This window comes from Astatotilapia calliptera, chromosome 8 (assembly GCF_900246225.1).
Source record: "Astatotilapia calliptera chromosome 8, fAstCal1.2, whole genome shotgun sequence".
Lineage (NCBI taxonomy): Eukaryota > Metazoa > Chordata > Actinopteri > Cichliformes > Cichlidae > Astatotilapia > Astatotilapia calliptera.
In genome coordinates, this window is record NC_039309.1 from 22441101 (window position 1) to 22454917 (window position 13817).

Sequence of the window (13817 nt, forward strand, 5' to 3'; positions counted from 1 at the left end):
ACTGTTATATAGCCCATACAATATTCAGTCACAGTATTTAAAATATAAAAATCATATGGTCTAACCAAACCTCACATAATGTCCAATCAAATTTTAAGAAAATTGTACGATATGAAATTATACATGATATAAAAATGATAAATAAATAAGTAAATAATCAATGAAACCTTGCAATATGAGATAAAATGGGACCCCACAAAAATGACCTAGCTTAGTTACTTGAAATGCTTTAACAGCATAAATTCAGATATTTAATAAAATACTATGAGATGAAATTTGGAACAGGATGGTTTCATCACATACTTGATAAGTCTGAAAGTTTAAAGTAATTATCCTACTTTCTCAACAAAATTTCTTCTCTTAAGTCCATCTGCTTAACAGGTGGAGTTTATGTTTCATTTGATCTGGACTGAATTTAGTGAGTAGATTATTTTAGCTGTACTAGAACGGCTACGATGACTGTTAGACAACCCATGCTATTATTTTGAAGGCCAGGCCTACAAACAGGAAATTAGTTTCTTTTTTTTAAATTCCTGTTGGGTTTTTACAACTGTGCACCTGCACTAGATGGTGATTCTGACAAACAGATCAAAGTAATGACGTTAGTTTTTGTAAATTATTGGTTCAGTCCATCTGTCCTTGCTCGTTGTGACTTACTGCAACCAATTACCATCGGGGGTATGGTAATCTCTCTCTCACACACACACACACACACACACACACACACACACACACGCACACACACACACGCACGCACACACACACACACACACACACACACACACCATTGCGGCTATGGTGGTTGTCTGCAGGTAAGAGAGCACCCCTGCAGGTAAAAATAATTTATTTATTTTTATCCAGCATACAGCACATAAAACACTGCTTGTGGCAGTGGTGTTGTCAAAACAAAACAGCTGCTCAATAGACAAAAGGTCTGCTGACCACAATCTGAATAATTTAGAAGTATATCAAACCTGTCCAAACTTAGTAACACAGCAAACATACACTCATCAAGCAGTAATATTTGCAGAAGAGCATTGTAGACTACTGTCCAAAACAAATGTCACAAAAGCAACCTTTCCTTAATGTATTAACTCGTGTTATTTAAAATGTGTAACCTGGAGGGACAGACACAGAGAGAAATACCACTCACTACTTCCCCTCTTCTTTACGTAGCAGTTTGGCATTCTTCAGCTCATTATGGTTTTCTGGTCAATAAAAACTTGTACTCCCACTCTTTTATTTCAGATTTCAAAGGTTTTGGTAAAACTCCTGTATGCTCTGTACAGAATGTCTCTTACAGCGTTAGCAAATAACACAGTGTAGCATTAAGGTACATGCTACTGCCAGGAGATGAATGAAAACAGTTTGTTTTCCTCTTCAGAGGAACCAAAAAATGTAATGCAGCTTTGTGAAAATATCTGTTGGAGGATCTAAATTCAGCCCTGAGCATTTAAAAACTGATTACCCAAATTTACTGTTCATATTAGTGTATTCTTATACAAAAATAAAAATGGAGGCACTTTCAAATGCATGTTCAGTGTGCATGTGCAACTGAGCTTTTAATTGGCCTGTAGAGCAAAAACAAACTATATAAAGTGCTAAAAACGAATTATTTATTTCAACTGACATATTCATCAGTTGACTTTTTCATTAATTCATTCTCAGAAAAATCTGATTATTCAAAGTACTGCGTATATCTTAAATAAACTGTAATTAGTTTCTCTAAGGCAACAAGTTTGCATAATTTTTTTAAATACTGTCATCTCATTAGATCTTACAGTGCTGAAATGGTCTCAGTGGAAAGATGGCTGTCAAGAGGCTCTTGTTAAGGAATGGGAACAGGGAGAAAATGCTTACCTGTGCCAAATTACACAAGAACTTGAGTGAAAATCAGTGCTAACAGGTCTTATGCAGTGATAAATCCAAATTTGGCTCAATGAGTTGCCAGGAGAGGTTGAGTTTCAACAGCCATCTGTAAGTGGAGACCTTTTCATGGTTTGAGGCTGTGTTTCACCCAGTGATGTTGGGGATATTGTCAAAACTTGATCAAATTACGGATGCAGATAAGTATGGTCAGAATTTGAACTAGCATTCAATACCATCGGGCAAGCAGCAGATTGATAATGGCCTAATTCTTCAGCATGACAATGATCCCAAACACACTTTATGTACAATAAAAGCACACCTGGATGGAGCACTTGGTTTGACACCCCCCCCCCCCCCCCCCCCAAGAGATGCTGCAACTATTACAAGGATGACCCAAGACTTTTGCACAGTATAACACCATATAAAATTATTCAACTCATGCTGTATGTACATAACGCCTCCTTAAATAACAGACAACAACTCAAGTACTTAGTATCGAATGTTCGCTCTTCACAGTAATCCTTCTCCCAGAGACAGTTCACAGATGCATTGCTCTGCATGCCAATGTTTATTCTACATGCTCCAAGTAGTTTAAGGTCTACAGTTCATTTAGAAACACCAGTTAACCCAATATGCATGAGAAAAATCATCACAGGCACAGGGAGAACATGCAAACTCTACACACAATGATCCCAACCAGGGCTTAAACCAGTAACCTTGTTGTTGTGAGGCAAAAGCGCTAACCAGCCTAGCGCCTTACCGTCCACATGTGAGGAAACAACAGAAAATATTAACAAAAATAACTGTTCCAAAGACACATGAATCATATAACTTCACCAAGAGAAAATACATTTTATATAGATAATTATAATTTATTATAATTACTTACAAATAAATAAATAAATAAAATTTTAAAAATAGAAGATGCATGTAAATGTCATGAAAAGGTTTTTAATTGGATTTATAACCAAATATTCTCTAAATGAAAGGCTCCTTTAGCATCGGTTGCACTGCGCTTAATCAAAATTAGTAAAAGTTCTCATGCTAACAGGCTAGGATACACTGTCTGTTAGCATGGTTCATGTTAAACAAATGAGAAAACTATGTTATGGAGTTGTAGGTGGTTTGTGACAGGGTCAGGCTAGCTGTTTGCTCCTGCCTCCAGATTTACTAACTCTTGACTGCAATTGCATTAAAAAAACAAAACAAATACAAGAGACTAATATTGATCATCTAAGTTACAAAATATTCCCTCAGGAATTTTTTTTTAACATATCAAATAAATAACTACTCTTTCCTTGAATGTACTTTAGAAAGCATCAGTAGTGCAAACTGACGTCTGGAGAGTTGGAGGTATTCAGCTAAAGAAAATTTGTGTGGGTCTGTAGCATGGTTAATCCACTGATGTACGTTTGGCTTTTAGTCTTGAATGAATGGCAGTGTAACATTTTGTGAGCAGCAGTGAGATACAGGGCTTCCTCCCACTCAGTAATGTGTCTCTGACAGTCTGTTCGCCCAGAGCTATGGGAGGAGGAAGAGTTGGGAGATAAGTTTTAAAAGTAGCTGCAGCAACCTGACTTCTCCTTCTGTGCCTCAATATATTCATGAATCTGGAACTTGGGTTCACTGGGATGCTGGATGGCCCGATGCTTCAACTCCCTGAAGAACAGAACAAGGCATATTTTAGAAGATAACACTGATATTGATAGAATTATTCTACTGCAGAGGATTGTGGTAAGAAAACACATGAAAATAGTAGTGGACTACTTAAGAATAAATCCCTTGCAATAAATACGTTAAATTATATAGTACTAAGGGAATTGAAACATTTCTTTATAATGAATCCTGGAATTTTCTGAAAATATATACTATGTTCAGCAAAGATGTGAGATAAAATTGAGCGATGTGAAAAAACAATCTCAAATTCAGTAGTAACAACTTTGCTGCTGTCATATGAAAATGAAATTAGTGGCAGAAGAAGAAAAGCAAAGCAAATGATAATAATTTATCTTTGTTTAGTCCCATTACATGACTTCTTGTTGGCTCAAACAAGGACCATTTCAGATCATACACATCTATAGTTTATGGACTGTTCAAAAGCTACTGTGTGGCATCTGTGTCATACTTGGCCACAGCAGTGAAGGCCAGATCTACATTGACCCCTGTCTTGGCACTTGTCTCCATGAAAGGAACTGAGTACTCCTGAACACACAAAGAGAGCACAACACAGTAAGTAGCAGATTAAACGCTATCAGTTCTGTTTTTATGGAAGTAAATAAAATACTCACTCTGGCCAGCCTCTCTCCTTCATCTCTCCTGATCGCTCGGTCACTGCTCATGTCGGCCTGATAAACACACATTAGTTTAGGATTTTAGGAAAGACTTGGTGCAGAAAAATAAACACATTTAAACTATTAAGTAAAAAAAACAATGTACATCTTGATACAGCTATTTTTTTTTAAAGCTGAACAAAACCATGCACAGGTATGAGTATTTACATTTTTAGACTTCATAATATACAAGATCAATCAGGATATTTCTAAAGGAAAACATATCTTGTGGAATTTTCAGTGTTTGCTACCACTATTCAATGTTGAAGAGTAGATCATGTAATAAAACTAGTAGTCTAACACGTTTATAGTAGTTTGCTGGTAGTTCAGATACTTTTATACACGCATAGTGATTGAAGTAGTGCAGCGACTGTACATTTGATTAAATTTACACTGTTTTTTGTGAGGACTTGTAAATTTAATATATAACAAAATGTGATACAGCATCATATATGTTATATAGCTTTTAAAAATGTTATTATTACTAAGCTACCTACGATGTGGCGCCACTCACATTTTTATCATTGCATTCATATTGTTACATATACTTAAACCCGACACTTGAACCCAAAGCAGCACTATCACTTTGCTCTAACTCTTTTATAACTCGTTTACATTATCTTTACAAAATGCCCTGATCCAGAAACTGCTCTGTCTTCAGCACAGATCATATCCTTCTTTTGCACTTTTTGCTCCACATGCTAAGCTTCTCAAACAATTTCCTCTTACCTTGTTGCCCAGCAACATGATGACTACATTGCTCTGTGCATACTCGTGGATCTCTGTTAACCAAGCCTGAAGCAAGAGACATACAAACACACTCATAAATAAATCTTTAACTGTAGCACATTTTCATATTTTCCCAGGGTACAAACACAGACTTACCCTAATGTTGTCAAAAGATGATTTGCTGGTGATGTCATACAAAAGGAGCAAAGCTTTGGAAAGAGAACCAACAAAAATTGAGTGCCAGTGTAACACCTGTGATGCTGTGATATGGATTAGGGTTTGTATCGCCTCACCGTGTGCATCTCTGTAATACGCATGTGTCACGCTTCTGAACCTTTCCTGTCCTGCTGTGTCCCATATCTGAAACAGAAAAGAACTGGCCTGTTTCCACTTGGCTACTTCTTATTTTCACTTATAATGGTGATGCCCAAGAGGAAACCAGCCACTACTCTAAAAATAGAGTGCTATTGTGTAAGCACATCAACTTTGCACTGGAACTGATTTACTTACTGACCTGCAGTTTGACCTTTACGTTATCCACAGTCACCACTTTATTCTGAGAGAGGTAGAAACAGAAGAACAGTACGAGCAGCTAGTAGAACAAATTAAAAATGCAAAGTACAAAGACAAGTTATCTATGTTTGTCGATAGTTGTGGCTTTATTTCTTCAGATTTTGAAATATATGTTTAGTGAGAGAGGCAATGTACAACTACCTCAAACCTCCATTCCTTTTAATGGTCAGCAGGGGGTGACTCATGTTGCAAAAAGAAGTCACAACGTATAAAAACTTATGGGAAAGAAAACCCTCCCACTTGCTTCATTTAATACTATATTAAATCGTTGCAAACTTCAGAATTGTTTTAAAAAATATTTCTAAATTTCACCATTTAAGATTTCAGCGGGGTGGTTCTAATTACATTCTCATGTCATTAATGTAGATAGTATTAAAGATAGATGTAGCTTTAAGGCTTGGAAAGTGAAACATGTAGGTGCAAAAACACATCCAAGTCCAATGACTGTAAGGAAATGTTTCCCTGGCCCTGACGTCCTATATTGAATAATCTGCTTGGCCCATTTTGTAAATTTTCATCAATCAAGTGATAAGTTTCACAAAGGAGGATACTCCCGGTGAATTACTTTTCAATCACAAGTCATTAGCCAATGAGAACCATCCCTTTCTCATCACATCTGGTTTCAAAACACCAAGACAGAAAGGGTCATCTTGAGGCTTGATAATAAGAACTTACAAACCAGTGAGTGACGTCACACTAGCTACTGCCTGTGCTCATTACAACCTCTCTTCTGCATTGATTTTAATGGCACTGAGTGGCAAATGTGAATCATCAGCTTTTTATCGAAATGAGCAAACTCTAAAGAGGATGGAAAGTATTCATTTGCAGATTATACATATAAGTTGTATAATCTGCATATATATATAAAACGGAGACAGACTGGTGACCTGTCCAAGGTGTACCCCACCTCTCACACAATGACACTTAGGTTGCCTCCTCCCACACTGCTAATGTCTGAAATGCCAGAGGCAAATCTAAAACCATGGATAAATAAAAGCCAGTCCAATTTCATAAAAAAAAAATTGTTCCAAGCACTCACTGTGAATCCGATGCCCACTGTGGCAGAGAATGAGCCAGGGATGAACTTGCCCTGATCAAACTGCACCAGCAGAGATGTCTTCCCCACACCACTGTCCCCAACCAGGATTGTCTGTAGGAAAACACATAAATTCCCACAGTTAAATTTCTTACCTCTATATATATGGTCTAAGTATATGGTAGAGGCACAGAGTAAGCTGTGGTGACCCCTAGTGATACGGGAGCAGCAGGAAGTAGCCTGGCTGCAGTCTCAATTGGCCTTGAAAATCTCTTTATGGTTGAATGCTTGCAATCATTTCATAATTTTCAGTTGTGAGTCAACATCTGTGTCATGGTCGACAATTCTGTTTCCAAGCAGCACCGACATTTTCTTTTCTAAGAGCTTGGCAGTGTACCACTATTACCGCATGACTCACAAGCCAGAGGAGATAACCTTCAAGACAATGGAATCAATGAAAGGCAGCATTCACACATCCAACTTAGTCACCAGGACCATCAGTCAATATTTCATTGTCTACTGCGCTTTAATTTCAGTCACACCAGGGTACCCACCACCTCCACACCCACAAAGTGTCCTTTAACTGTGGCAGATTAAGTAAGTGCGACACAGTCAAGCTGTTCTCTGCTCTCTTCAAGGAGTGATCTGGGAGTTTTGATGCAGGCTATGTGGCTGTTATCTTGTGACAGCCAAATGACTACATTTTATCCTGTAGTGAAATATATTATAAATATTATTGCCAGAAGAAAAATGCAGTAAATAATGCAGTAAGCCACAAGAATGATGGATTTCTTCATCATTATGTGGTTATGTTTAGGAAGAGACAACTAAAAGGATTGTAGATTGTAAAGACAGGCAATGAAAAGACCTGTGTTTGAACGTTTGTTCTTGAAAGCTTTAAAAATCGCAGAAAGGCTAAACCTAAATTTTTTAAGCATAGGTTAGGGTATATTGGCTACATATAAGTTTTGAATAAAATATATGTAAATATTTTGTTAACCCTTTGCAAGGCAAAGGAAATGCCATCTTTAAGAAACTCAGTGCCGAAATCAATGCCAATCTTTGTTCTTTGCCAAATTCACATTCTTTCCTCTCTGTGGCACCAGGGTAGTTCTTCATTTACACCCAAATGCATTTTATAGAGTGGCAGGTTGAGACAATAAAAATCTTAATTATGTTTATAGAAAGAAAGTTAGGCATAAAAAATAGACTTCCATTCATTAACTCTCATGAAAGAACCTTCATCTTCACACTCTTAGATTTCACCTTAATACACATTCAGTAATGTATTTTATGCACTAATTAGCTGCAGTGGCCGTTAATCACTGGGGTAGAATACTAGAAGAGCTACTGGGCTGGAGCATCCACTACAGTTGCTTTATGATTCAAATGCAGATGTGCTGTCAGAAGTGGTCTTCACTTGATGTCTAGTAATAGTAACCATGGAAATGTAATAAAGTGGTCTTAAAAAGGCAACAAAACTTTCAACCAGTCCTGTCTTGATAAAACTCAGGAGTACTCATTGTCATTGTGGCCAAATATTGTGTGAAAAGACAGTAAATGTGATTATCGCTCTTGGTCAGATATGCACAAGTAGGCCTGCCTTAAAATTGCACTGAATGACAAATGGCCCAGGGGTTAAAGCGCTGAGTTTTTCAGTGCTGCTTTAATAATAGCAGGTGAGTTTTCTGGCATGCTAAACTAATAGAAAAAGGTTCATAAATTGGGATAGAATGCATAAAGTTCTTGAACTTGAACTTGATCTGATGATGAGCAGTTTGTAAAGAACTAAGACAAATCAAGAAAAAAGTGAAGGCATGACACTCATCAGATAAACCAGGCAGTGGTTGAACTCAATTTTGCCTCAAGGCTTTATGAATGATCAGGGATAAATAAAAGAAGTGGGGGGAATGGAGGAAAGGATTAGAGCTGAGAAGCTAAAGCAGCTTTTGTAGCCTCATTTGATTTCAGCATATGGAGGATTTTTAGAAAAGAGTTACATCCCAGTGTGCTGGATTAAATATGGATACTGCCTCATCAGTCATCCAGTGAATTTTCATATCAGCTTTACTCAGGAGTCACCAGCAAATTCACTTCCTTATTCTTCCTTTGAAATACACCTTGTACAGAGAGGCTTTACATGTATTCTGCTTTTCCAGTTTACTGTGTCCTGAAAGGTGGGGAGCCGCACAGTAAAACTCACAGCATAAACCTAAGGAAATTTGTATCTGGTTTTTCTTTGATGTAATAATGCTTTTAGGCAATAAATTTGATAGCTTTGAAAAATCTGTTTATTTCTCCTTAAATAGTGCCACAAAAATGCATATGCATTTTGAGTAGCAGAGTTGAGTGTGTGGGTTGTGTACATCAAAAACCAAATCTTCTCTGCCAACGTCAAACAGATTATTCTGCTATTGACTCTTATTTTGAGTTTCTGGTACTCCAGGTGCTGATAACCAGGTACCCAGTTGGTGCCTGATTAGGGCTCTTTTTCTAAAGAGTGGAAGTCTACTCCTGATGGCTGTTGGTAAGACTGCAGGTCAAACTTTCTAACATCTGCCAGTACACTACTTCGTAGGGACATAGGAAGTGGTGTACTGGATATACCACATTTCACTGATCACATTAACTCAGTAGAAAAATTATTTCAGGCTCACCACAGATGATATGAAAAATGACAGGTTAGCCTTCTTAGACTGTGAGATTTCCATCAGTAATGGGGACATTTGAAAGTTGATGTGTACCATAAACCTACGCTTACGGATCATTATTTAAGGCTTGTGCTTCTGCTTCATCCACTGAAGCACAAACTGGGTGTCATCAGGATGGTACAACGCAGAGCGAACACCATCCCCACAGATACAGATATCTCTGAATTGAAGAGGGTGCCTAAGGGTACATCTTTGACCATCTTATAATGCTGTGATTGCAGCCATTCCCCAACTCTCTGTGAATGGTACTCATGGCCATTAATCAATGGTTTTTGATCAGTGGTTGTTGATCACATTAACGATCAAGAAACTGACCTGACAGTCCATTTTTCACCATTGATTCTAGTTTCGGTCATTATGCACATGTACTGTTTATAAAGTTGGGGAAATCTGCAGTCAGCTGAGACTGAAGAAGTCACTTGGATGAGTGAGGAAATGTTTCTCCCACTGAAAACGCCACGTCCAGATGAACAGAATTAACTTTTTGGGATGTGGAAGATACATCCGTCTTTTACATGCAGTCTGTGATCACATAAGCCACTGACTGCATCTAAATCTGAAGACAATAATTTATTTAAATATTTTGATCTGATCCTGCTGTGATTCAGCTGTATCACTTCCCTCTTTACTGGACATAACTGAGAGTGTGTAACATAATGCCTCCATGTGTACATGTGAAGATGGAATTAGTGCTGAGAAAAAAAAAACATACTCATTGTACTCACTACACACGTACATGTGGTGATGCTACTAAATTGTAGTTAGCCGAGAAGTGAGACTGTCTCATGAAACCCCTCTAGAGACAGGAGGTAATGAGGCGAATGCACCACAGATGTTTGGGAATTACACACTGATGATGTATATTGTGTATATGTGTTGTAGTGCGCGAGAGAAAGAAGAATTAGATTTCTCTCATCTCTGTGGTTCACAGGCAGATTGCTAAGTGCCTGCAAATTTCCTTTCTAGCCTCAGTATGAGCTTCTGTGGAGGTTACTGAGGCAATAAGCATGGGATGTCTTTTTACAAGTCGTTGGAGTAACAGCATTAGGGGATGTGGTGAATTTAGAGTGATACAGTTCTCTGAAATGTCACTTTTCTCTTCCTGGAGCATGTGCAGTATTGACCAGAATGTAATTTAGCTTGACAGTTTCCAAATTGCCACTGATTTAAGCTTTGATATACTGCACAGCTGGGGTTTGAAACCACAGAACAACAGGCGATAAAGTCACTGTTTCCAATACTAAAAGTCAATGTGCCCTGCAATCTGTAAGACCAAGTGTTTGTTTTTTTAGACAAATTAAAGTCCTGTATCCACCTTTTTAGTTCTGTTTTGGTCTGCCGCTATTTAGCTAAACACTCAACCAGCTAGTTGATAGTGATGTCTGCTTTTTTGTGGTGGACAGGTAGCTACCATGGTTTTACTACACTTACAGACTTTTTTAAAATGAAAAAAAAAAGAAAAAAAAGTGCTTTGCAGCTTTAAAAATGTGTCTTTTGGATGAGGGCCATGGAGAGAATGGAAAAAACAGGAAACCACTGCGAGATACAAAAGAATGCAATGTTTTTGTGGGTATTAATGTGAAATATTGGCAGTAAGAAAAAATACAAAACCACTCTGTCTGTAAAGATGTCTCTAAGCTAATCTTTCCAAAAATATTACAAAAGCAGTATTAGGTTGACTTTATTAAAAATGTCATCTGGGACAACTGTGAGTATTGAAGGGAGAATTAATAACAGAACGGAATCCACAAAGCAACTGTAACCATTTCAGCTTCATGAGTAAGTACTGGCCTCACCAACGAGCTCTTAAAAGGAGCCTTTTTTGTTGTGTAATTAGAACTCCTCCTGGGAGGAAAAGGTAAGGCAGAGTGAAAGCCTGAGAAGAGTGAGTACAAAAGATAGGATAAACCTTTATTAGTCCCTTTATTATTTATATTGGCAAAGGAAGGGCAAAAAGGCAAGACTGACTTTTTCAAGTTCACTTGAAATTACTCTTCTTGATTTAGACACAAAGAACACGGTGTATTCTTAGAATATGACCCCTTTCAGTGCACCTGCTTCCCTGACACTACAAGTCTGTGTGTGGTGTGTATATGTGTGAGCTGATATAACAGTCACATGTTAGAATTGCATCTATCTTTGTGAAGACTCGCACTGCATTCCTTAGCCCTTTACAGCCAAACAATGCCGAGTAAATCTACACACAAAATCCACCCCATGACAGTGATGATGGTTTTTGGAGTGTTTGGGAGTAAATTTATTAAAACTTAAATACTTAAAATATCTTTTTACACAAGTATTCACAACCTTTTTTATGATTGAAATTCATTTGAAATTATTAGGAAAATCACAAACGTTTCTGCATAAGGTCTTATAGCTGGCAGTGCACAGAATGTATTTGTTATGGCAGTGACGCAGACCACATGTGCATGTGTGTGCACATGCATGAGAATGGTAAAGAGGTACATCCAGACTTTTCATAAAATAAAAATATTAAATATATATAAAATAAAAAAGTTATTTCATTTTCAATTTCACAAATTATAATTGTGTTGTTTGAACAATAATCGGCTGCTTCCCAGCCCAAGTCTATGTAAGGAAACTCTGAATTGCATTTAAAAGATAGGCTTTGTCTGAGCCCGCCATCTTCAAAGAGTAAGCCTGGTCCTCCGTAATGCTGTCCATCACCACCTCTGCACCCAGCTTGGTGGAGATATCAATGCTTTGTGTGCTGCAGCAGTGCTTCCACCTAGGTCAGTCAATGGCAGGGCCCGGCCTGCTCTAATTCATTTCATGTTTAATTCTACCTTCCTTTAGGGTCTGCATTTTGGTCCCAACCAATCACATTCCACACTAAGATGACACATACACATGCCTTTAGACTTCAGAGAGATGAAGTGAATTTGATTCTGTTAATTTCCCAGAGACTCTCTCTATAAACTTAAAAATAAGTGTATGCCTAACCTTGCCAATAACCCTGAACCTAAACCAAGGGTGCACCCAATGATCTGGGACATTTATGAGTGCAAACATAAATAAATAAGTAGCAAGATTATAATAAATTTCTAAGGCAATTAAAGGCAGCTAGTTAAAGGGAATACATTTTTGACTTTACCGGATAGTTTTATTTTAAAGTTTATGTCTTATCAGTTGAATCAGAGTATTGATGTGCTAATTCTGCTCAGTTGCTATATCTAAAAAGAGAGAAATTAGAACATAGCAGGCTGGAGGCCAGATGCTTATCAGAAGAAAGATATGCCATTTGAATGACATGACTCCTCCAGACTGAAGGGAAATGGTTTCTGCAACACAGCTCTGAAATACAATGTGACATTTCACTGAAGCCTAAAGGGAGCTCCTCTTTTATCTTTGTTCCATCAACAGTGAGGTCAAATGGGAGCACCAGGAAGGATTCAGTGGTTCTCTTTAAATCCAGACATTAATGTAACTTAACTGCTTGCTGCGAGCGCAATTAAGCTTTTTGAATGACAAATGGCTATATTGTACAGTTTTTGTGACAACAGTCAAAACAGGATCACATTCACTCTGACATTTTAGTGTGTTTGTGTATTTTAGTGTGTTTGAGTTGTGGAATTTAAGGTGTCAGAAATAAATTAGTGTATTTACTGTTGTATTTATGGGTTATTTGAGCTTTGGGTCGCAGTAAGGAGAAACTGAAAGTGTACTTGTCAACTAAAATTTGAGTTTGAAATGTAATTTTATTCTACAGCACTTTTTGGTGATCAACACCTAAATGTGAGGATTGCTTTGGGAATTTGGCGTTTGGTTAAGACATTTTTTCAAAGAAAGTGACCTCTTTTAAAGCTTTCCTGCCCTGACAGCAGGAAGTAATCGGCTCATATGTGAAGGGGGACCTTCTTGTAAGCTGACAGCTCATCTCAGAAGGAATTAAGTGATTTGACACACATTAGGGCTGGAAACAGACCAACTATAAATTGCATCTGAATGTAAATCAGCACCACGTGAGCGCAAATCCGGTCAAGGACCGGGATGCTGCGGGGTTTAGAAACGTTTCCTCACATTTCACCAGTAATAAACAAGAAGAAATAAACAAGAAGCAAAATCACGTGAAAAAAACGCGCAGCAAGTAAGTGCATAAAAGTGCTCCTGGCTATGAAACCTGTTGTTGTATCATGATGACCATATGGTCGTACCTTGTGCACCAACTCCTCGTCATATGTTGGAGGTGGTGGAGTCATTGCCTGGCTCTCGGTTGTCTCTTTGGATCCGTAAGTACTGTCTGGTTGGATCTCCGGGTAATCCGTGGTGTAGTATGCCGAGATCGGCTCCATTGACTCCATCCGCTCCATCCTGAGAGTCCTTCACTTCACAGGCTTCTTTATGACAGCGTCGAGGGTTCCGGAGGAAATAAAAAGCTGGTAAACCTCGCACTCTCGCTTCAGCCGACTCGTCGTCTCACAGCCCTCAGCTCGCTTTCTTCTCTCCTCCTCTCTTCTCCGACAGTCCACGCTGTTTAACTGGCTCCTCCTTTACAGTGAATCACAGTCTGTGGGCTTCTGCCTACATCACTCCACATGATGGTATGTC

At 38.1% G+C, this 13817-nt stretch overlaps 1 protein-coding gene across 1 annotated transcript; it reads right to left on the reverse strand.

The window, feature by feature from the left end:
- Positions 1-2754: 2754 nt before the first annotated feature.
- LOC113027724 (ras-related protein Rab-37-like) lies at positions 2755-13773 on the reverse strand. The gene is made up of 9 exons (XM_026177456.1): positions 13424-13773; positions 6541-6651; positions 5443-5484; positions 5222-5288; positions 5085-5137; positions 4929-4994; positions 4158-4214; positions 3995-4071; positions 2755-3528 (listed from the first exon to the last, which is right to left on the reverse strand). Exons 1-9 carry the CDS (start codon positions 13577-13579, stop codon positions 3423-3425), a joined length of 735 nt encoding a protein of 244 aa, XP_026033241.1. The 5' UTR covers positions 13580-13773; the 3' UTR covers positions 2755-3422.
- Between the last annotated feature and the right edge of the window lie 44 nt (positions 13774-13817).